Genomic DNA, 25,301 nt, shown 5'->3' on the forward strand with positions numbered 1-25,301 from the left:
AATAGTGAGAGTCCAGTCCATAGTGGATCTAACATAATAGTGAAAGTCCAGTCCATAGTGGATCTAGCATAATAGTGAGAGTCCAGTCCATAGTGGATCTAGCATAATAGTGAGAGTCCAGTCCATAGTGGATCTAACATAATAGTGAGAGTCCAGTCCATAGTGGATCTAACATAATAATGAGAGTCCAGTCCATAGTGGATCTAACATAATAGTGAGAGTCCAGTCCATTGTGGATCTAACATAATAGTGAAAGTCCAGTCCATAGTGGATCTAGCATAATAGTGAGAGTCCAGTCCATAGTGGATGTAACATAATAGTGAGAGTCCAGTCCATAGTGACTCTAACATAATAGTGAGAGTCCAGTCCATAGTGGAACTAACACAATAGTGAGAGTCTAGTCCATAGTGGATCCAACATAATAGTGAGAGTCCAGTCCATAGGGGGGCAGCAGGAGACCATCCCAGGCGGAGACAGGTCAGCAGCGCAGAGACGTCCCCAACCTATGCACAGGCGAGCGGTCCACCCCGGGTCCCGACTTAGGACAGCCAGGGCTTCATCTGTGACCACCGAACCTGTGCCCCCCCTCTCCACGAAGTAGAGGGGGGGCTGAGCAGATAAGAAACAGCAGATCAACTGGTCTAAAAGGGGGGTCTATTTAAAGACTTGATCTTTCAAATTAGGTAGCCTCTCTAACTGTTAGACTACTGGAACCCGAACAGAAAAACGCTCTATAGCCCGCAGACTTTTTTTGGGCTCTTGGAATCACTAATAAGCCGGAGTTCTTTGAACTCTTGTTAAATGAGTTCAAAACCAATTTTAAAGTCTGCTATAGTGTGTTGTCTCAAAAGCAGCCCAACACTGCATGGTGTCAAGAGACCAGCAGCGTGAAGACCATTGAGGACCGGACCTCACACGATGCCGTCTGCCCCCAGGCAGGTAGCTGTTTACTGAGTGCCGGCTGTTTACCGTCTGCTTGGTCGACTGAGCCTCCAAACAAGGAATCCGAAAGACTGCGCAATGTCTCCTCTGTCTTAAAAGAAGTGAGACAAGGGTGTTGGAAGTCCTGCCTGCTGACTCAGTCCGTAGAAAACAATTGCACCTGCCGCTGATGAGCTTGCAGGCAGCTCAGCAGTTCAAAAGTTGTGTTTGTTCTTTTTAATTACGTTCCTCAGCCTCGAGGGTACAGTAATCCTCATTTAGCAGTTTCTCTGTATGAAAATGACAGACTGGAAAAGTCTTGTCAGGTGAGTCAGCAAGCGTCACCAGGCCAGGAATGACACTGTGCATCCTGAAGAAAATGTACATCCGTCAGATTCCAGGCAGAGACCGAGAACGGTTGGGGGGGGGTTAAACACAGCTTACTCTTCTCCGTAAAAAGCCCCCGCAGCTGTTTCTCAAAATGCCGTGGTGTCACCAGAGCTGCCGAGGCTTGTTCCGCGTCACAAGTCCAGACAAGGCTGGCTGATTGCTGGTTGTTATCAGCGAGGAAGGGGCTTTTGGGGGGAGCGCCAGGCCACCTGAAGGTTGGATTAGATTGCTCAAAGGCAAATGCTTGAGCTGACCAATTGTCCCCAGGTTGAGAGGACACTTCATTTATTTTTCCTTACTCCCTACTTAATTAGGCACATTTGCACAATCTGAGAACCAGAACACAAAGCTTATTGAACGAGAAAAGCACTCCAACTTCTGCCGGATCCTATCTCCTAATATCCCCCCAGCCCGACCGACCCAGCCCTTAGAGCCAATCCTTGTCCCGAAGTTACGGATCTGTCTTGCCGACTTCCCTTGCCCGTCTTGTTCTAACAGGCCAGAGGCTGTTCACCTTGGAGACCTGCTGCGGATTTGGGTACGGCCTGGGGCGAGATTTACACCTTCTCCCCCGGATTTTCAAGGGCCGGCGAGAGCTCACCGGACGTCGCCGCAACCGCGACGCTTTCTCTCGGGACGAACCCATTCCAGGGTGCCCTGCCCTTCACACAGAAAAGAGAACTCTCCCCGGGGCCCCCGCCAGCTTCTCCGGGATCGTTTGCGTCACCGCACTGGGCGCCTCGCGGCGCCCATCTCCGCCTGTCCAGGTTCGAGGATCTGAACCCGACTCCCTTTTCGTTCGACCGGGGGCAACGTAGGACATCGTCCCGCCCTTGCGAGGCGGTCGCCCTTTCCTTAGGACCGACTGACCCATGTTCAACTGCTGTTCACATGGAACCCTTCTCCACTTCGGCCTTCAAACTTCTCGTTTGAATATTTTCTACTAAATAGTAAAAGAAATACCGACCGACCCAACCCTTAGAGCCAATCCTTGTCCCGAAGTTACGGATCTGTCTTGCCGACTTCCCTTACCCGCCTTGTTCTAACATGCGAGAGGTTGTTCACCTTGGAGACCTGCTGCGGAGATGGGTACGGCCTGGCGCGAGATTTACACCCAAAGGCCGGCGAGAGCTCACCGGACGTCACCGCAACCGCGACGCTTTCCAGGGCGCGGGCCCCTCTCTCAGGACGAACCCATTCCATGGCGCCCTGCCCTTCACACAGAAAAGAGAACTCTCCCTGGGGCCCCTGCCAGCTTCTCCGAGATCGTTTGCGTCACCGCACTGGGCGCCTCGCGGCGCCGATCTCCCCCTGTCCAGGTTCGAGGATCTGAACCCGACTCCCTTTCGTTCGACCGGGGGCGACGTAGGACATCGCCCCGCCCTTGCGAGGCGGTCGCCCTTTCCTTAGGACCGACTGCTGTTCACATGGAACCCTTCTCCACTTCGGCCTTGAAAGTTCTCGTTTGAATATTTGCTACTAAATAGTAAAATAAATAGTGAATCCAGACGGGGATCTGGATCTGTTATGATCCGCCCCCCCCGGTTTTTGAGTCCTTTTGTGTTTTTTCGATTGTTTTGGACAATCTCTTCGCAGCCGAGTGTGAGGCGACCGGAATGAGAGTCAGCACCTCCAAGTCCGAGTCCATGGTTCTCGCCCGATAAAGGGTGGAGTGCCATCTCCGGGTTGGGGAGTAGACCCTGCCCCAAGTGGAGGAGTTCAAGTACCTCACAATGTTTACAATCATAGCTACTAGCAGCTAGAGCGATTCGGACCGAGAAAGCGACAATTTCCCCATTAATTTGAGCGAGGATGAAAGATTCGTGGATGAGGAAAGTGAGAGTGAAAGACTAGAAAAAAAAAAGGCGATTGCAGTGGGAGCGATTCAGATGTTAATAGACACATTTACTAGGATAATTCTGGAAAATCCCTTATCCGCCTATTGTGTTGCTAGTGTTTTAGTGAGATTATATAGTACCTGAAAGTCGGAGGGGTGTGGCCACGGGTGTAGTGACCGCCAGTGTCTCCGTGGGAGGAGGTAATAGTCCGCAGCATCTGCAGGAGGACGCAGGCTCCGCTCATAACTAGATAGATAGATAGTACTTTATTGATTCCTTCAGGAGAGTTCCTTCAGAAAAATTAAAATTCCAGCAACAGTGTACAGAGTTGAGATCAATTAAAAAACAAGTAAAAAGTAAATAATGGGGGTTTGAATGGAAACAAAATAGAGAAATATTACAAGAATAAAAAATAAAAAGCAACAATGGGAATAAAATGATAAAAATAAGAATATAACAAGACAAAGTAGGCAGTAGTGACCATGTTATGAAAACGTATTGCACTGTTATTGTTTTGCATCCCCTGTCATCCTTGTACCCCCTACGGTAAGTGCCGACTTATTACCACAATTTTCTCACTGAAAACTGCCGGTTGACATGTAATCAGGATCCATGTTCGCTTGACCGCTCTGATCCATAGTAAAGCTTCACCTTCGGGAATTTTAAACAAGGAAACACCGGCTGTGTTTGTGTGGCTAAAGGCTAAAACCTTCCCACCTACAGCTTTCTTCTTTGACGTCTCCATTATTAATTGAAAAAAATAGCAAAAGATTCAGCAACACAGATGTCCAAAATACTGTGTAATTATGCGATTAAATCAAACTACTTATAGCTCGGATCGGGCTGGAAAATAATGTCAGCTATAACCCGAGACGTCATACTGATGTTTTCAACAGGATACTTGGCGGGAAATTTTAAATTGCAATTTAGTAAACTAAAGCGGCCGTATTGGCATGTGTTGCAATGTTAATATTTCATCATTGATATATAAACTATCAGACTGCGTGGTCGCTAGTAGTGGCTTTCAGTAGGACTTTAAGCGTGCCTTAAAGGGGAACATTATCACAATTTCAAAAGGGTTAAAAACAATAAAAAACAGTTCCCAGTGGCTTGTTGTATTTTTTGAAGTTTTTTTCCAAATTTTACCAGTCTCGGAATATCCTTAAATAAAACTTTAAAGTGCCTTATTTTCGTCTCTCTGCGAAGACACTGGCCATTTCCCTGTGACCTCACACAGTGCTGCCAATGTAAACAAACAATGGGAATACCACAGCAAGATATAGCGACATTAGCTCGGATTCAAACTCGGATTTCAACGACTTAAGCGATTCAACAGATTACGCATGTATTGATACAGATGGTCGGAGTATGAAAATACTGAAGAAGAAACTGAAGCTATTGAGCGAATAGCTATTGACGCTATTCATAGCCATAGCATGGCCGAATAGCTGCGTTAGCATCGCCGGTAAAATGTGCGGACCAAACGATCAGGAATTTCGCATCTTGTGACACTGGAGCAACTTAAATCCGTCGATTGGTAAGTGTTTGTTTTGCATTAAATGTGGGTGGAAGGAAACGTAATATAGTTGCAAATGCATCTGCAGGTTATCCATACATCTCTGTGCCATGTCTGCTTCAGCACCGCCGGTAAATAGCATGTTAGCATCGATTAGCTGGCAGTCAACATCAACAAAACTCACCTTTGTGATTTCGTTGACTTAATCGTTGCAAATGCATCTACAGGTTATCCATACATCTCTGTGCCATGTCTGCTTCAGCACCGCCGGTAATTAGCATGTTAGCATCGATTAGCGTAGCATGTTAGCAGCGATTAGCTGGCAGTCAACGTCAACAAAACTCACCTTTGTGAATCCGTTGACTTTATAGTTGCAAATGCATCTGCAGGTTATCCATACATATCTGTGCCATGTCTGCTTCAGCACCGCCTGTAAATAGCATGTTAGCATCGATTAGCTGGCAGTCAACATCAACAAAACTCACCTTTGTGATTTTGTTGACTTTATAGTTGCAAATGCATCTGCAGGTTATCCATACATCTCTGTGCCATGTCTGCCTTAGCATCGCCGGTCAAATGTGGAGACACTCTGGCACATTCAATGGGGGTCTGGCGGCAGACACTTTGGCATCTTCGTGCCAGTGGTGCAACTTGAATCCCTCCCTGTTAGTGTTGTTACACCCTCCGACAACACACCGACGAGGCATGATGTCTCCAAGGTTCCAAAAAATAGTCCAAAAAACGGAAAATAACAGAGCTGAGACCCGGTGTTTGTAATGTGTTGAAAATGAAAATGGCGGGTGTGTTACCTCGGCGACGACACATTCTGACGTCATCGCCTCCAGCGCGATAAACAGAAAGGCGTTTAATTCGCCAAAATTCACCCATTTAGAGTTCGGAAATGGGTTAAAAAAATAGACGGTCTTTTTTCTGCACCATCAAGGTATATATTGACGCTTACATAGGTCTGCTGATAATGTTCCCCTTTAAAGTCGCACCCTAAGGGGATAAGACGGCTGCGTCTGAGCCGCACATGCGATGGCGAGCTGAGAACAGGGGGTTGTGTCGGTACAGTAGGGATCTTCCTATTGACAACGCACCCCCCCACCCCTCTTTTCTGCCTGCTATCTCTGGCAAAACAATGCCTCCCCCCCCCCCCCCCCCCCCCCCACTTTAACCCCCCCACTTCCAACCAGCAACTATATCAGGCAGCACATTTCCAGGGCGCCTTTTTTGATGTCATTGTCGTGACAAAACCACTTACGGCTGATTTCCAGGGGCTTTTCTCTCCGCGCTGTCACGCGCGGGGCCTTCTGCACTGAACAATGGCGGCCGTCAGCGAGAACTGTCACATAGAATTGGACCTCACGGCTTGATTCCGTTTTTTTTTTTTTTTTAGTTAGATTTTTTTGGAGGGGGGAATTGGGGTTGCATTGGGGCAACACTAAATGGTCCCTAGTGTTTGAATGTGAGTGCGAATGTTGTCTGTCTATCTGTGTGTGCCCTGCGACGAGGTGGCGACTTGTCCAGGGTGTACCCCGCCTTCCGCCCGATTGTAGCTGAGATAGGCGCCAGCCCCCCCCCCCCCCCCCCCGCAACCCCAAAAGGGAATAAGCGGTAGAAAATGGATGGATAAGCCAGGTGTCGCCAACCACAAGCCGGCATGTTTAGTTTAGTTATTTTCTGTTAGTTTGGACTCCCTTTGTTGTTCGTGCACCTTGTGAGTTAGTTTGGTCACCATGGTAACGTATTAATTTCACCTGCTGCAGGTATGTTCATTACTTTCTTATTTAAGCCTGCTGTGTCCCGTCAGTTGGTCTTTGTCCCTAGTTTGTGGTTAGCAACTGTTACGTTGGTTTGTTCTCGATTTCTTGTTCCCTGATCCTGTGCTAATGTTAGCATTAGCTTCTGTGCGTTTCGGCACGCATTTCTTTTGTTCTTTTCGTCTGTTTTTGCTGTTTTCGGACAACCTTACCTTTTACGTTGTTGTCCGGAGTGTCTATGTTTGCACTGGAGGAACGATCCCGCATTAAAATGCGATTAAAATGGCACATTCAGACTAGAGATGTCCGATAATGGCTTTTTTGCCGATATTCCGATATTGTCCAATCCTTAATTACCGATTTCAATATCAACCGATACCGATATATACACTCGTGGAATTAACACATTGTTATGCCTATAACAAGGAGAGGTTGAGGGGGGGGGTAGTGGGGGGTGTAGATTGTAGCGACCCGGAAGAGTTAGTGCTGCAAGGGATTCTGGGTATTTGTTCTGTTGTGTTACGGTGCGGCTGTTCTCCCGAAATGGGTTTTTCCATTCTTGTAGAGTGTGGGTATTGTTAAGATCCGCTGCCCGGATCATTTGTTATTTGGATTTTTGAGTTTGTTTGTGCACTTCCTGATTTGTTCTGTCGCCATGGTTGCATATTTGTTTCCGGACTCTCGCTTGTTTGTTGATTACCATCCTTATTTAAGCCTGCATTTTTTGTGACTGGTTCTCGCATCCTAGCCTTTGTTTCCCACAACAAGTGACGACGCTAACTCCCGACATTGGTAAACCTGTTTTTGTACTTCTTAGCTTCCACCATATTCCTGTGTTTAGTTCCCTAGCTTCTATGCCAGCGCTTTTGGTTTGCTTTTTCTGCCTAGCACCAGGGTTTTTGTTCCCAGCCTGTTTTTAGTTAAATAAACCATTATTTCTTACCTTGTTTGGTGTGGGTATATTTTAGCGTCCCGGAAGGGTTAGTGCTGCAAGGGGTTCTGGGTATTTGTTCTGTTGTGTTACGGTGCGGATGTTCTCCCAAAATGTATTTTTCATTTTTGTTTGGTGTGGGTATATTGTAGCGTCCCGGAAGAGTTAGTGCTGCAGGGGTTCTGAGTATTTGTTCCGTTATGTTCATGATGTGTTACGATATGAATGTTCTCCCGAAATGTGTTTGTCATTCTTGTTTGTTGTGGGTATATTGTAGCGTCCCGGAAGAATTAGTGCTGCAAGGAGTTTTGGGTATTTGTTCTGTTGTGTTTATGTTGTGTTATGGTGCGGATGTTCTCTTGAAATGTATTTGTCATTCTTGTTTGGTGTGGGTATATTGTAGCGTTCCGGAAGAGTTAGTGCTGCAATTGGTTCTGGGTATTTCTTCTGTTGTGTTACGATGTGGATGTTCTCCCCAAATGTGTTTGTCATCCTTATTTGGTGTAGGTGTATTGTAGCGTCCCGGAAGAGTTAGTGCTGCAAGGGGTTCTGGGTATTTGGTCTGTTGTGTTACGGTGCGGATGTTCTCCCGAAATGTGTTTTTCATTCTTGTTTGGTGTGGGTATATTGTAGCGTCACGGAAGAGTTAGTGCTGCAAGGAGTTCTGGGTATTTGTTCTGTTGTGTTACGGTGCGGATGTTCTCCCGAAATGTTTGTCATTCTTGTTTTGGTGTGGGTTCACAGTGTGGCGCATATTTGCAACACTGTTAATGTTGTTCATACGGCCACCCTCAGTGTGACCCATATGGCTGTTGACCAAGTGTGCCTTGCATTCACTTGTGTGTGTGTGTGTGAAAAGCCGTAGATATTATGTGATTGGGCCGGCACGCAATATTTTTTTCTGCGTGGAATTTCGGAGAAATTCAAGAGAATTCGGGAGTCACTCAGGAAAATCGGTAGGGTTGGGAAGTATATGACTGGGACACGTTTAACTGCTTACGTCCGTGTAACCACTCCGTACAGCGGCGTTTTAAAAAGTCATACATTTTACTTTTTGAAACCGATACCGATAATTTCCGATATTACATTTTAAAGCATTTATCGACATCTCTAATAGAAAGCATGTTTTTCAACTACTGGCGGACGGGTACTTTTCAGTTACAGTACCGAATATGATTCATTAGTATGGCATTGTTTTAATGCATTGTTTTAATTAGACATTTTGCTTTCTATACAATGGATTTAGAGCTACTGACCCTTTGCAAACCTTGTCTTTCCTACTAGAAGGAAATAAGCGTTGTTTGCTCGTCTAGTACTGATGCATCAACTCTATTATTATGCCAAACAACCAAGTTATGTGCATGCTCACGTTTTCTTTGATTGTGAAGCTCTTCAAGCAGCAGGCAGCATGTGTAAAGTCCTGGTGGGGGGGGGAGAAGGGCGGGCTTCAAAGTGCGACTCTCCAGGGCTCGGGTGTTAGGGTCCTTTGGGGTGGAGCAGGTGAGCCTCCTGACACCTTTGCTCTATAATCTTGGAAGGGGGTGACGAGGGTCTCGACTCTCTGGACAGCAAGGTGAAGTCTGAGGGTTCCTCTTCCAGCTGCATGGAGCGCTGGTGGTGGTTTTGGTGGTGGTTTTGGAGCCAACATCCAGCCCTTCAGTTTCACTCCCAATATAACTCCTTCAGTCATTCATTACATTCATTCGGCTCTTAAAGGGAAACAACATCAATCAATCGATCATCCATCCATCCATTTTCTACCGCTTGTCCCTTTTGGGTTCGCTGGAGCCTATCTCAGCTGCATCCGGGCGGTAGGCGGGGCACACCCTGGACAAGTCGCCACCTCATCACAGGGCCAATCATCCATCCATCCATCCATTTTCTACCGCTTATTCCCTTTTGGGGTCGCGGAGGGTGCTGGCGCCTATCTCAGCTACAATCGGGCGGAAGGCGGGGTACACCCTGGACAAGTCGCCACCTCATCGCAGGGCCAACACAGATAGACAGACAACATTCACACTCACATTCACACACTAGGGACTATTTAGTGTTGCCAATCAACCTATCCCCAGGTGCATGTCTTTGGAAGTGGGAGGGGCCTATCCCCAGGTGCATGTCTTTGGAGGTGGGAGGGGCCTATCCCCAGGTGCATGTCTTTGGAGGTGGGAGGGGCCTATCCGCAGGTGCATGTCTTTGGAGGTGGGAGGAAGCCGGAGTACCCGGAGGGAACCCACGCATTAACGGGGAGAACATGCAAACTCCACACAGAAAGATCCCGAGCCTGGACTGCAGGACCTTCGTATTGTGAGGCAGACGCACTAACCCCTCTGCCACCGTGAAGCCCCAGGGCCAATCAATCAATGTTTATTTATATAGCCCTAAATGAGGGGTGCTCACACTTTTTCTGCAGGCGAGCTTCTTTTTAATTGACCAAGTCGAGGAGAGCTACCTCATTCATATTTATAATTTATATGTATCTATTTATGAAAGAGACATTTTTGTTAACAGGTTTAACTCTTATCTTACTGATAGGATGCAGTGTGTCTCCCATAACAATGTGACCTCGGACTACGTTAAGGTAACGTGTGGAGTTCCCCAGGGTTCGGTCCTTGGCCCTGCACTCTTCAGCATCTACATGCTGCCGCTAGGTGACATCATACGCAAATACGGTGTTAACTTTCACTGTTATCCTGATGACACCCAACTCTACATGCCACTAAAGCTGACCAACACGCCGGATTATAGTCAGCTGGAGGCGTGTCTTAATGAAATTAAACAATGGATGTCCGCTAACTTTTTGCAACTCAACGCCAAAAAAACGGAAATGCTGATTATCGGTCCTGCTAGACACCGACCTCTATTTAATAATACAACTCTAACATTTGACAACCAAACAATTAAACAAGGCGACACAGTAAAGAATCTGGGTATTATCTTCCACCCAACTCTCTCCTTTGTGTCACACATTAAAAGCGTTACTAAAACGGCCTTCTTTCATCTCCGTAATATCGCTAAAATTCGCTCCATTCTGTCCACTAAAGACGCTGAGATCATTATCCATGCGTTTGTTACGTCTCGTCTCGATTACTGTAACGTATTATTTTCGGGTCTCCCCATGTCTAGCATTAAAAGATTACAGTTGGTACAAAATGCGGCTGCTAGACTTTTGACAAGAACAAGAAAGTTTGATCACATTACGCCTGTACTGTATATACCTTTATATACATATATACATACATATATACCTATACTGTATATACCTTTATATACATACATACATACATATATACCTGTACTGGCTCACCTGCACTGGCTTCCTGTGCACTTAAGATGTGACTTTAAGGTTTTACTACTTACGTATAAAATACTACACGGTCTAGCTCCATCCTATCTTGCCGATTGTATTGTACCATATGTCCCGGCAAGAAATCTGCGTTCAAAGGACTCCGGCTTATTAGTGATTCCCAAAGCCCAAAAAAAGTCTGCGGGCTATAGAGCGTTTTCTGTTCGGGCTCCAGTACTCTGGAATGCCCTCCCGGTAACAGTTCGAGATGCCACCTCAGTAGAAGCATTTAAGTCTCACCTTAAAACTAATTTCTATACTCTAGCCTTTAAATAGACCTCCCTTTTAGACCAGTTGATCTGCCACTTCTTTTCTTTTTTCTCCTATGTCCCAACCCCCCCTTGTGGAGGGGGTCCGGTCCAATCCGGTGGCCATGTACTGCTCGCCTGTGTATCGGCTGAGGACATCTCTGCGCTGCTGATCCGCCTCCGCTTGGGATGGTTTCCTGCTGGCTCCGCTGTGAACGGGACTCTCACTGCTGTGTTGGATCCGCTTTGGACTGGACTCTCGCGTCTGTATTGTATCCATTATGGATTGAACTTTCACGGTATCATGTTCCAACTATGGTGGGATCACACTCCTCAGCCTTCCCGGTAAGGTTTATTCAGGTGTACTGGAGAGGAGACTACGCCGGATAGTCGAACCTCGGATTTAGGAGGAACAGCGTGGTTTTCGTCCTGGTCGTGGAACTGTGGACCAGCTCTACACTCTCCGCAGGGTTCTTGAGGGTGCATGGGAGTTTGCCCAACCAGTCTACATGTGCTTTGTGGACTTGGAGAAGGCATTGGACCGTGTCCCTCGGGAAGTCCTGTGGGGAGTGCTCAGAGAGTATGGGGTATCGGACTGTCTTATTGTGGCGGTCCGCTCCCTGCATGATCAGTGTCAGAGCTTGGTCCGCATTGCCGGCAGTAAGTCGGACACGTTTCCAGTGAGGGTTGGACTCCGCCAAGGCTGTCCTTTGTCACCGATTCTGTTCATAACTTTTATGGACAGAATTTCTAGGCGCAGTCAAGGCGTTGAGGGATGCCGGTTTGGTGACCGCAGGATTAGGTCTCTGCTTTTTGCAGATGATGTGGTCCTGATGGTTTCATCTGACCGGGATCTTCAGCTCTCACTGGATCGGTTCGCAGCTGAGTGTGAAGCGACCAGAATGAGAATCAGCACCTCCAAGTCCGAGTCCATGGTTCTCGCCCGGAAAAGGGTGGAATACCATCTCCGGGTTGGGGAGGAGACCCTGCCCCAAGTGGAGGAGTTCAAGTACCTAGGAGTCTTGTTCACGAGTGAGGGAAGAGTGGATCGTGAGATCGACAGGCGGATCGGTGCGGCGTCTTCAGTAATGCGGACGTTGTATTGATCGGTTGTGGTGAAGAAGGAGCTGAGCCGGAAGGCAAAGCTCTCAATTTTCCGGTCCATCTACGTTCCCATCCTCACCTATGGTCATGAGCTTTGGGTCATGACCGAAAGGATAAGATCACGGGTACAAGCGGCCGAAATGAGTTTCCAGGTCTCTCCCTTAGAGATAGGGTGAGAAGCTCTGCCATCCGGGAGGAACTCAAAGTAAAGCCGCTGCTCCTCCACATGGAGAGGAGCCAGATGAGGTGGTTTGGGCATCTGGTCAGGATGCCACCCGAACGCCTCCCTAGGGAGGTGTTTAGGGCACGTCCAACCGCTAGGAGGCCACGGGGAAGACCCAGGACACTTCGGGAAGACTATGTCTCCCGGCTGGCCTGGGAACGCCTCGGGATCCCCCGGGAAGAGCTAGACGAAGTGGCTGGGGAGAGGGAAGTCTGGGTTTCCCTGCTTAGGCTGTTGCCTCCGCCACCCGACCTCGGATAAGCGTAAGAAGATGGATGGATGGATGGTATCATGTTAGACCCGCTCGACATCCATTGCTTTCCTCCTCTCCAATGTTCTCATAGTCATCATTGTCACCGACGTCCCACTGGGTGTGAGTTTTCCTTGCCCTTATGTGGGCCTACCGAGGATGTCGTAGTGGTTTGTGCAGCCCTTTGAGACACTAGTGATTTAGGGCGATATAAGTAAACATTGATTGATATCACACCAAAGCAATTAAATACGTTTTTGCCGACTTCTTGTGCTCAAAATGCACTGCCCAAATAAAGGCTCGAGACATCAGGTCCCCTGTGAAACCTTAGATTTTGCAGCTCAGTGCAATAGAATGTTAGACCTTTATAGTTACTTGAACTCTTTTATTTTGTTTTCTCCCAGAATGATGTTGCATTGAAGCGTTAATCCCGATGAATGGAGTCGTCATGACGCAACAATGACAAGTGTGCATGGGTGCCGCTCTGCAGACAAAAGCCCTGTTGTCCCCACAGAGGCACAAAAATCACGTCGCCTCAGAGTGACTTGTTGTTTTTTTTCAACAACAGCCGTCTTCCACTGGCGCTGTGAAGAAACAGCAGAGGCGTTTTGTTGCAACTTTTTTTTCTTGCCTTCCAGACTTTCACCTCTAAAACACAACATGTGTGTTAGGCTGACTGTTTTCCAAGTTCCTGTTTGTTTGTTCTATTTTAAAACCTTCTTGTCTGATCCCGACTTATAAGTTCCGCCCTTCCTCCCCTTCTATGTGTGTGTTTCCCACATGTGTGATTACATGCTTCAACAGACTTTGTTGTCATACACCAGCCGGCCAGTAGAGGGCCACAACAAGAAAGGCCAAACACAACGGGTTGGTTCTTTACTAGCATTCAAAAAAGCGGTTATTCATCCTCTCCTTAAAAGACCTAACCTCGATCCTGACCTCATGGTAATCTCACCTTCCCTTTATTTCAAAAATCCTCGAAAAAATTGTTGCGGGGCAGTTAAAAGAACACTTAGCGTCTAACAATCCATGTGAAAGCTTTCAATCCGGTTTCAGGGCAAATCACTCTCGCAAAAATGACTAATGATCTATTGCTAACGATGGATTCTGATGCGTCATCTATGTTGCTGCTCCTCGATCTCAGCGCTGCTTTCGATACCGTCGATCATAATATTTTATTTGAACGTATCAAAACACGGATTGGTATGTCGGACTTAGCCCTGTCTTGGTTTAACTCTTATCTTACTGATAGGATGCAGTGCGTCTCCCATAACAATGTGACCTCGGACTACGTTAAGGTAACGTGTGGAGTTCCCCAGGGTTCGGTCCTTGGCCCTGCACTCTTACACGCCAGACTGTAGTCAGCTGAAGGCGTGTCTTAATGAAATCAAACAATGGATGTCCGCTAACTTTTTGCAACTCGACGCCAAAAAAACGGAAATGCTGATTATCGGTCCTGCTAGACACCGACCTCTTTAATAATACAACTCTAACATTTGACAACCAAACAATTAAACAAGGCGACACGGTAAAGAATCTGGGTATTATCTTTGACCCTACTCTCTCCTTTGAGTCACACATTAAAAGCGTTACTAAAACGGCCTTCTTTCATCTCCGTAATATCGCTAAAATTCGCTCCATTCTGTCCACTAAAGACGCCGAGATCATTATCCATGCGTTTGTTACGTCTTGCCTCGACTACTGTAACGTATTATTTAGGGCTACATAAGTAAACATTGATTGATTGATTGATTGATTTACCTCCTTCTTCGGTTGGAACTTTGCCATTAAGAATAATTGAATGCCATCCATCCATCCATCTTCTTCTGCTTATCCGGGGTCGGGTCTCGGGGGCAGCAGCCTAAGCAGGGAAGCCCAGACTTCCCTATCTCCAGCCACTTCGTCCAGCTCTTCCCGAGGAGGTCCCAGGCCAGCCGGTAGACATAGTCTTCCCAACGTGTCCAGGGTCTTCCCCGTGGCCTCCTACCGGTTGGACGTGCACTTAACACCTCCCTCGAGAGACGTTCAGGTGGCATCCTGACCAGATGCCCGAACCACCTCATCTTGATCCTCTCCATGCGGAGGAGCAGAGGCTTTACTTTGAGTTCCTCCTGGATGACAGAGCTTCTCACCCTATCCCTAAGGGCCTCTTGTACCCGTTATCTTGTCCTTTCAGTCATAACCCAAAGCTCATGACCGTAGGTGAGGATGGGAACGTAGATCGACCGGTAAATTGAGAGCTTTTCCTTCCGGCTCAGCTCTGTCTTCACCACAACGGATCGATACGGCGTCCGCATTACTGAAGACGCCGCACCGATCCGCCTGTCGATCTCACAATCCACTCTTCCCTCGCTCGTGAACAAGACTCCGAGGTACTTGAACTCCTCCACTTGGGGCAGGGTCTCCGATTAATTGATTGTTCCCTGAGAAATGAGGGGTAATAGTAAAACAACATGTGTCCATGTACTAAACCAGTCCGATTCCTCAAAGTACTTTGGCCATAAATAAGCCTCCTACAACCCATGGAAACACCTTATCCCGATCGTGTTCGGTTTTTGAAAAGTCGGAGTAACACACTTGGATTATGCGGCTGAAAACCAGATCTCTTGAGAGGGTGTGTGCGGCCGGAGAGGACTCTTCTTAAGTTAAAGTTGTACTTGTTGTACTCTACCAACCGGCAAAGCTCGGTTGGTAGAGTGACCGTGCCAGCAACTTGAGGGTTGCAGGTTCGATTCCCACTTGTGCCATCCTAGTCACTGCCGTTGTGTCCTTGGGCAAGACACTTTACCCACCTGCTCCCAGTGCCACCCGCACTGGTTTAAATGTTACTTAGATATTGGGTTTCACTATGTAAAGCGCTTTGAGTCACTTGAGAAAAGCGCTATATAAATATAATTCACTTCACTTGTTTAGCGCTTTTCTACCTTTACGGTACTCAAAGCGCTTTGACACTACTTCCACATTTACCCATTCACCCACTGATGGAGGGAGCTGCCATGCAAGGCGCTAACCAGCACCCATCAGGAGCAAGGGTGAAGTGTCTTGCTCAAGGACACAACGGATGTGACGAGGTTGGTACTAGGTGGGGATTGAACCAGGGACCCTCCGGTTGCGCACGACCACTTTTACACTGCGCCACGCCGTCCCTACATACACACATATTATATTAATATAATGGATATAAATCATTAATGATTTATATAATTGGATATTAAAATTATGTGAAAGTTTGACTCCCAGCTTGTTTACTTCAGTGACTACCTCCTTAAAGTCAATCAGTTCAATTATAAAGTATTGAATGTTTTGCACTGCAGGGATTTTTATATAGGTGTACATTTTAAATTATGTATTGTGCTTGGACAGTTTTTAATACTACTCAAAGAGCAGGTTGTGTTTTGTGTGAGTTTTTATGTTAGTTTATTTGTGCCATGATTGGGCCGTATTTACAAATAGTGGTTCTGTGCGCACTTCAAAGTGCAATTCATGGTCATTGACCTGAATTACTCAAATTTTCCTGAAAGACAGCGACTGACCTGCAGCAATTATACTGTCAGATACTCAATTTAACATTAAGGCGGGCCAAAACAAGTAGTTTAGACATACGGTAGTTATGTCTAAGCTTAAAGTACCAATGATTGTCACACACACACTAGGTGTGGGGAAACTTGTCCTCTGCATTTGACCCAGCCCCTTGTTCACCCCCTGGGAGGTGAGGGGAGCAGTGGGCGTGCCCTGGAATTAATTTTGGTGATTTAACCCCCAATTCCATCCCTTGATGCTGAGTGCCAAGCAGGGAGGTAATGGGTCCCATTTTTACAGTCTTTGGTATGACTCGGCTCGGTTTGAACTCACGACCTACCCATCTCAGGGCGGACACTCTAACCCAGGGGTGCCCACACTTTTTCTGCAGGCGAGCTACTTTTCAATTGACCAACTCAAGGGGATCTACCTCATTTATATATATCATTTATATTTATTTATTTATGAAAGAGACATTTTTCTAAACAAGTGAAATGTGTTTAATGATAATACAAGCATGTGTAACACATATAGATGTCTTTCTTTCACGAAGACAAGAATATAAGTTGGTGTATTACCTGATGCTGATGACTTGCATTGATTGGAATCAGACAGTAATGATGATAACGCCCACATTTTCAAATGGAGGAGAAAAAAAGTTGTCCTTTCTGTACAATACCACATGAAAGTGGTTGGTTTTCGGCATCTAATTCATCCAGCTTCCATACACTTTACAAGAAAAACATTGGCGGCAAATTCCGTAGCTTGCTTGATTGACATTCACGGCACCCGAGGGTCTTGTGAGATGACGCTGGCTGCTGCCAGTTCATTATTATGAAAAAATGGCCGAGAGGAAGGCGAGAAACACTTTTTATTTCAACAGACTTTCGCGCCGTCCCTTCCGTCAAAACTCTAAAGGCCGACTGCACATTTCCTGTCTTCACAATAAAAGCCCTGCTTCATGCTGCCTGCGCTAACAAAATAAGAGTCTCTGAGGGATCACTTGTGCACGCCAGTTTTCCGAGACTCTGTATTTAGTTAGCGCAGGCAGCATGAATACAAGCACACACTTAATTGAGATTTACTTGAGCCTTCTGTTTACATTATTAGCATATCTACTGTGGCTAAGCAGACTTTTGCTAAAAGGACAATAATTAATTTGTTGTGGGTTTATCCACTTTAATGCACTTTATTTTTTTTTTTGGAATGCATGTTTTGTTTGAAGGCCTAATATAAATGAAAAACTTTGTGCTTTTTTTGAAAAGCAAAGGTTACTGGAATATTAAAAACATTTTAATATTCAATAAAAAATTACTTTATTTGAAAAACATGTCTAAATATTTATTCTAGGCTATTTATGCAATATTAAAAAAATTGTGAAAAACTGCATTCATTATTCGGCTTCGGTCACAAATTTTCATTTCGGTGCATCCCTAGTCTATAGTTATTTAAGTATAAGCATTTAAGTCTCACCTTAAAACTCATCTGTATACTCTAGCCTTTAAAAAGACCTCCTTTTTAGACCAGTTGATCTGCCGCTTCTTTTCTTTCTCCTATGTCCCCCCCTCCCTTGTGGAGGGGGTCCGGTCCGATGACCATGGATGAAGTATATTGCTGTCCAGAGTCGAGACCCAGGATGGACCGCTCGTCGGGACCCAGGATGGACCGCTCGCCTGTATCGGTTGGGGACATCTCTACGCTGCTGATCCGCTTGAGATGGTTTCCTGTGGACGGGACTCGCTGCTGTCTTGGATCCGCTTGAACTGAACTCTCGCGGCTGTGTTGGAGCCACTATGGATTGAACTTTCACAGTATCATGTTAGACCCGCTCGACATCCATTGCTTTCGGTCCCCTAGAGGGGGGGGGGTTGCCCACATCTGAGGTCCTCTCCAAGGTTTCTCATAGTCAGCATTGTCACTGGCGTCCCACTGGGTGTGAGTTTTCCTTGCCCTTTTGTGGGTTCTTCCGAGGATGTTGTAGTCGTAATGATTTGTGCAGTCCTTTGAGACATTTGTGATTTGGGGCTATATAAATAAACATTGATTGATTGATTGATTGATTATTTAATAGAAGGTTTATCTCCAAATATCTCGAATATATTTATTCTTAATGAGTAAAAAGCCAATTAACTATGTTTTAAATCCATGCATATTGTGTGCTCAAAGGAGAGAGATTAGCAGGTGCCAAGTGACTTTTTTTTCTTCTGGTTGCAAAGACCAAAAGAATTCCAAGAATGAGTGTGACTCTGTGACTTGGAATCGAGCGCCAAGGGGGCGCTGACTAACCGATGAAAACACACCGCGGCAAACCGTCCGCCAGGCTGGGATTTGAGTCGATCTATTGTTCCTTCCTTCCGTTGACCTGCTCCTCCTTTTTTTTCCTCGTCCTTTTCCCCCCCAGAGCTGGAAGAGGGTCTCCAGCAGGCAGTTCAGGAGCGCCTGGCGGAGCTGCTGCGCGTCCTCAAGGCCGTCATCGGCAAGCATCGGGCCCTCAACTCGGCGGACATCCTGGGGAAGGCCGGCACGGTCATCGCCAAGGTGAAAGGTCGGTGCTGCTGCTGCTAAAAAAAAAACCCAACAAAAAAAAACACCCTCACGAGTTTTTAGGACTTATGGGGATCATATTTAGTACTTGCATGTTTGGCCTAGAAATGTCACCTCACACTCACCTGCCCTGTTCTGCATAGCAACAGTGAGCCAAAGTATGCAAGCGGTGTTGCAATGCGTTGCATGCCAGAGAGGAAACATTGTACTTCAATTACACCGCAGAATGGCTCGCATCCAAGCTAATTACAAACCCCGTTTCCATATGAGTTGGGAAATTGTGTTTGATGTAAATATAAACGGAATACAATGATTTGCAAATCATTTTCAACCCATATTCAGTTGAATATGCTACAAAGACAACATATTTGATGTTCAAACTCATAAACTTTATTTTTTTTTTGCAAATAATAATTAACTTAGAATTTCATGGCTGCAACACATGCCAAAGTAGTTGGGAAAGGGCATGTTCACCACTGTGTTACATCACCTTTTCTTTTAGCAACACTCAATAAACGTTTGGGAACTGAGGAAACTAATTGTTCAAGCTTTGAAAGTGGAATTCTTTCCCGTTCTTGTTTTATGTAGAGCTTCAGTCGTTCAACAGTCCGGGGTCTCTGCTGTCGTATGTTACGCTAACACATTTTCCATGGGAGACAAGTCTGGACTGCAGGCGGGCCAGGAAAGTACCCGCACTCTTTTTTTTTTTTTTACGAAGCCACGCTGTTGTAACACGTGCTGAATGTGGCTTGGCATTGTCTTGCTGAAATAAGCAGGGGCGTCCATGAAAAAGACGGCGCTTAGATGTTGTTCCAAAACCTGTATGTACCTTTCAGCATTAATTGTTGCGATCTGCTGCTCAGATCTTCACATGTTTGTTTTTTCATTCTCAGTCTGACCCGTTTATTTCCTGTTTTTGTCCATCACTATGGTTACAGTCCACCTGTTAGTCTCGCCCCGCACACCTGCTACTAATTTTCACCCTCCTATTTAAGATCACCTTTTCTGTTTACTCATTCTCGGATAACTAATTTGCCCACGCGCAACAGTGACGGCTCTCATCATTCTATGTATGTATTTTCTCACTAGCTCTCATGCTAAGCCACTTCATTTTCCAGCTTTCATGCTGAATATTTTTGTTTACCCTTTTGTGTCCTCGTACCAAGTTTTAGTTTTCCTTGTGTTTCACGCTAGCGTCTTTTGTTTACCTTTTCTCTTTACACCAGTGTTTTTGTTCATATTATTAAATAAATACCCTTTAACTTACCTTGTTGTGTTCATCGCTTCGGCGCATCCCTGGAAAAACCACACCGGCATTACCATGCCGAAGAAGAGTCTTCACATTAATGGTGCCTTCACAGATGTGCAAGTTACCCATGCCTTGGGCACTAATGCACCCCCATACCATCACAGATGCTGGCTTTTGAACTTTGCGTCAATAACAGTCTGGATGGTTCGCTTCCCCTTTGGTCCGGATGACACGATGTTGAATATTTCCAAAAACAATTTGAAATGTGGACTCTTCAGACCACAGAACACTTTTCTGCTTTGCATCAGTCCATCCTGGATGATCTCAGGCCCAGAGAAGCCGGCGGCGTTTCCGGATGTTGTTGATAAATGGCTTTCTTTTTGCATAGTAGAGCTTTAACTTGCACTTACAGATGTAGCGACGAACTGTATTTAGTGACAGTGGTTTTCTGAAGTGTTCCTGAGCCCATGTGGTGATATCCTTTAGAGATTGACGTCGGTTTTTGATACAGTGCCGTCTGAGGGATCGAAAGTCACCGTCATTCAATGTTGGTTTCCGGCCATGCCGCTTACGTGGAGTGATTTCTCCAGATTCTCTGAACCTTTTGATGATATTATGGAGCGTATATGTTGAAATCCCTAAATTTCTTGCAATTGCACTTTGAGAAAACGTTGTTCTTAAACTGTTTGACTATTTGCTCACGCAGTTGTGGACAAAGGGGTGTACCTCGACCCATCCTTTCTTGTGAAAGACTGAGCATTTTTTTTGGGAAGCTGTTTTTATACCCAATCATGGCACCCACCTGTTCCCAATTAGCCTGCACACCTGTGGGATGTTCCAAATAGGTGTGTGATGAGCATTCCTCAACTTTATCAGTATTTATTGCCACCTTTCCCAACTTTGCAGCAGTGTTTCAGAGGTAGCGACATGGGTAACATTAGCCGTGATGCTAACGGTGTGGTGCGGGTGGTAATATGAAAGAGAGAAGGTGCCAATCTGATAACAAATGGAGGAAGGATTTATTACCAAGAAAAACAGCATGGGGTCCATCGTCTGGCGGCGGTTTCAAAATGTTCAGCATTTATGCGGCAAAAGCGTTGCTACAAAAAGTAGCAGCACTGCTAATATGTAGCATCATTTGAAAAGCCACCCGCGAGGGACCAGAGAGTGCTTGAAACTCCACATATCAACATCTTCGTTCGGAGCCACACCCACAAAATGCCGAAGCAAAAATTTCCGGATCAACACCGTATGAAAAAAAAATCTATAACAGAAGGAGATAACGTCTGCAAGAACCTACCACAGAACAAAGTGTGAAGTGAAGTGAATTATATTTATATAGCGCTTTTTCTCTAGTGACTCAAAGCGCTTTATATAGTGAAACCCAATATCTAAGTTACATTTCAACCAGTGTGGGTGGCACTGGGAGCAGGTGGGTAAAGTGTCTTGCTCAAGGACACAACGGCAGTGAATAGGATGGCGGATGCGGGAATCAAACCTGCAACCCTCAAGTTGCTGGCACGGCCGCTCTACCAACCGAGCTAAACCCGACATGCTCCATTTGATTTCCTATTATGCAGCTCAATTTTATTTGACAGTTTTTGAAATATCTTGTGGCCCTGCGATGAGGTGGCAACTTGTCCAAGGTGTACCCCGCCTTCCGCCCGATTGTAGCTGAGATAGGCGCCAGCGCCCCCCGCGACCCCGAAAGGGAATAAGCGGTAGAGAATGGATGGATGGATGGATGAAATATCTTGTGTGACTTTGAAACGCCGCAAAACTTAGCACCATTTGAAAAGTCACTTGCTCGAGAATGAAGAGTGCTTGAAACTCTACATGTCAACATCTCCGGCCGGTGCCACACCCACAAAATGCAGAAGCAACGATTTCCAGATCAACACCGTATTAAAAAAAACGTCAATAACTGAAGGAGATAACGTTCGCAGGAACCTATTATACGCTTGTTTTTATTTTCCCTCCACCCGTCCACTTCGTCCAGCTCCTCCCGGGGGATCTCGAGGTGTTCCCAGGCCAGCCAGGAGACATAGTCTTCCCAACGTGTCCTGAGTCTTCCCCGTGGCCTCCTACCGGTCGGACGGGCCCTAAAAACCTCCTTAGGGAGGCGTTCGGGTGGCATCCTGACCAGATGCCCGAACCACCTCATCTGGCTCCTCTCCACGTGGAGGAGTTGAACTCCTCCTGGATGACAAAGCTCCTCACCCCTATCTCTAAGGGAGAGACCCGCCACCCGGCGGAGGAAACTCATTTCGGCCGCTTGTACCCAGGATTTTGTCCTTTCGGTCAAAACCCAAAGCTTATGACCATAGGTGAGGATGGGAACGTAGATCGACCGGTAAATTGAGAGCTTTGCCTTCCGGCTCAGCTCCTTCTTTACTACAACGGATCGATACAGCGTCTGCATTACTGAAGACGCCGCACCGATCCGCCTGTCGATCTCACCATCCACTCTTCCTTCACTCGTGAACAAGACTCCCAGGTACTTGAACTCCTCCACTTGGGGCAGGGTCTCCTCCCCAACCCGGAGATGGCACTCCACCCTTTTCCAGGTGAGAACCATGGACTCGGACTTGGAGGTGCTGATTCTCATCCCAGTCGCTTCACACTCTGCTGTGAACCGATCCAGTGAGAGCTGAAGAACTTGGCCAGATGAAGCCGTCAGGGCCACATCATCTGCAAAAAGCATGGACCTAATCCTGCAGCCACCAAACCGGATCCCCTCAACGCCTTGACTGCGCCTAGAAATTCTGTCGCCGATTTGCCAAAATATGCGGGGAAGTTGCGAGGCCCTTTATGATTCGTAGGAATTGGATGAATTTGCGTGAAATCCTAGAGGAACTGTTTGTTTAAACGAGGGGTCTGAGAAACACATGGCCCGGCCCGCGAGACGTTATTTTGCGGCCCCCACCTTAATATGAAAGTTTAATGTCAGTGCGGCCCGCAAGTTTCATAGGAATGGCGCTTGATGGCGTTCTGTGCGGAGCTGAAGGAATCTACCAATCACGGTGTGGTATGTGGCTCTCGAGGGCCGAACATTTACGTCACTTGCATGATGCAAGCAGAGAAACGTTTTACCGCTTTTCCACTAGACCCGCACGCGCTCTTCCTCCCTCCCTTCTTCGCTCGCCCGCCTGCTCGCTCTCTCTTTCTCCAGCTATGTCTGTCACTGTGTGTGTCTCTCTCTCTCGCTTCCTCCCCCGGCGCTACTGTAAACAGTCTGGGCCGGGTAGACGGGCGGCCCGGTAGCTTCCGAAGCACTCCGCCGAAGGACCGAGCTTCAATACAAAACTGTGGTGCACTGGGACCCAAGCGCGACAGACAGAGAGTCGCTGGGCGAATCAGACGTGTTACACGTTAGTCGGGTTAATTGTGCTACCCTAACTGTAAACGTTCCCCCCCAACGTTCTGGGCTGCCTACCCCTGCATTAGTGGAAAATTGGCAAATGAGTGACGTTGCCATGGAGACAAGGGTTTTCTTAGGTGCCTGGCTGCAGTCACACCGCGACACCTGTCCATCAGTAATAACAGTCCCCGATAACCAGGACCAATTCAAACCGCTATTTGTTTTTTTTATTGTTTAATTTGCATTGCCTCACATTACTTAATTCTCATTGTGTTTTTATTTTGTGGGGAAACTAAAAATAAAGTCATTTAAAAATATATTTTTTAAGTAAATCTTTTCTGGCGGCCCAGCCTCACCCAGACCCTGCTTCCAGTGGCCCCCAGGTAAATTGAGTTTGAGACTCCTGGTTTAAAGGCCTAATGAAATGAGATTTTTTTTATTTAAACGGGGATAGCAGGTCCATTCTATGTGTCATACTTCATCATTTCGCGATATTGCCATATTTTTGCTGAAAGGATTTAGTAGAGAACATCGACGATAAAGTTCGCAACTTTTAGTCGCTAATAAAAAAGCCTTGCCTGTACCGGTTGTGGAGCTCCTCACATCCTCACATTGTTTATAATCATGGCCTCAAGCAGCAAGTGCAATTCGGAGCGAGAAAGCGACGATTTCCCCATTAATTTGAGCGAGGATGAAAGATTTGTGGATGAGGAAAGTTAGAGTGAAGCACTAAAAAAAAAAAAGGCGACGGCAGTGTGAGCGATTCAGATGTTATTAGACACTTTTACTAGGATAATTCTGGAAAATCCCTTATCTGCTTATTGTGTTAATAGTGTTTTAGTGAGATAATAAAGTCATACCTGAAAGTCGGAGGGCTGCGATGAACGCCAGTGTCTCTGAGAGAAGCCAAAGGAGCCAAGATCACAGCTGCCTTTTTGACAGCTACAGGAGGAGGTCCCATAATCTACTCAAGTCTCCGGTAAGAGCTGACATAATATCACAATTTTCCCATCCAAAAACTTGCTGGTCGACGTAGAATTTAAATAAATTGTGTATATATATATATATACACATATATATATATGTGTACAAATGTATATGTTTTATTTAAATGTTAAACTGTGTATATGAGACGTGTGCTACATATATGTTGCTTATAGATTGTTTAAAAAAAAAAGTATTATAAGTGAAGCATGTTTTAGATTTTATATATTTTGAACCTTGTTCTTGTTGTGATGGGGTAGGTTTATATAAGCGTTGCTTCAACCTACACCCTTTCGGCTCAATCATTGCTCAAATGAGTGTTTTTCTTTTTTTGTTGTTGTTGTTGTTCTTTGTTTTATGTGAAGGTTGCAGAAATAAATAAATAAAATAAATAGAGAAACATGTTCGCCTGACCGCTCTGTGTTAAAGCTTCACAACAAACAAAGAAACACCGGCTGTGTTTCGGTGCTAAAGGCAGCTGCAATCCACCACTTTCCACCAACAGCTTTCTTCTTTGACGTCTCCATTATTATTTGAAAAAATTGCAAAAGATTCAGCAACACAGATGTCCAAATTACTGTGTAATTATGCGATGAAAAGAGACGACTTTTAGCCGTGTTTGGTGCTGGGCTAATATGTCCGCTACAACCCGAGACGTCACAAACACGCGTCATCATTCCGCGACGTTTTGAGCAAGAAACTCCGCGGGAAATTTGAAATTGCAAATTAGTAAACTAAAGCGGCCGTATTGGCATGTGTTGCAATGTTAATATTTCATCATTGATGTATAAACTATCAGACTGCGTGGTCGCTAGTAGTGGCTTTCAGTAGGCCTTTAAACCTTATTTTGTGTGTAAAGCATGACTTCACCTGTCCACTAGAGGGCGTCTTAAAACGCACATGCTGACAGTCCCAAAGAGGCCTTTAAACCTTAGTTAGTGTGTAAAGCATGACTTCACCTGTCCACTAGAGGGCGTCTTAAAACGCACATGCTGACAGTCCCAAAAAGGCCTTTTAACCTTAGTTAGTGTGTAAAGCATGACTTCACCTGTCCACTAGAGGGCGTCTTAAAACGCACATGCTGACAGTCCCAAAAAGGCCTTTTAACCTTAGTTAG

At 46.0% G+C, this 25,301-nt stretch overlaps 1 protein-coding gene across 2 annotated transcripts in view; it reads left to right on the top strand.

Moving 5' to 3' along the window:
- Nucleotides 1-25,301, top strand: part of LOC133568025 (rho GTPase-activating protein 29-like) — a 142,198-nt gene that overhangs the window by 41,688 nt on the left and 75,209 nt on the right. The window contains exon 3 of one of the 2 annotated variants that reach the window (XM_061919716.1): nt 18,448-18,591. The exons of the other annotated variant lie outside the window; for it this stretch is intronic. Coding sequence (XP_061775700.1) covers nt 18,448-18,591 — 144 coding nt within the window. The remainder of the gene's footprint in view (nt 1-18,447; nt 18,592-25,301) is intronic. 2 annotated transcript variants of the gene reach the window in all.

The sequence above is a fragment of the Nerophis ophidion genome, linkage group LG14 (assembly GCF_033978795.1).
Source record: "Nerophis ophidion isolate RoL-2023_Sa linkage group LG14, RoL_Noph_v1.0, whole genome shotgun sequence".
Taxonomy (NCBI): Eukaryota; Metazoa; Chordata; class Actinopteri; order Syngnathiformes; family Syngnathidae; genus Nerophis; species Nerophis ophidion.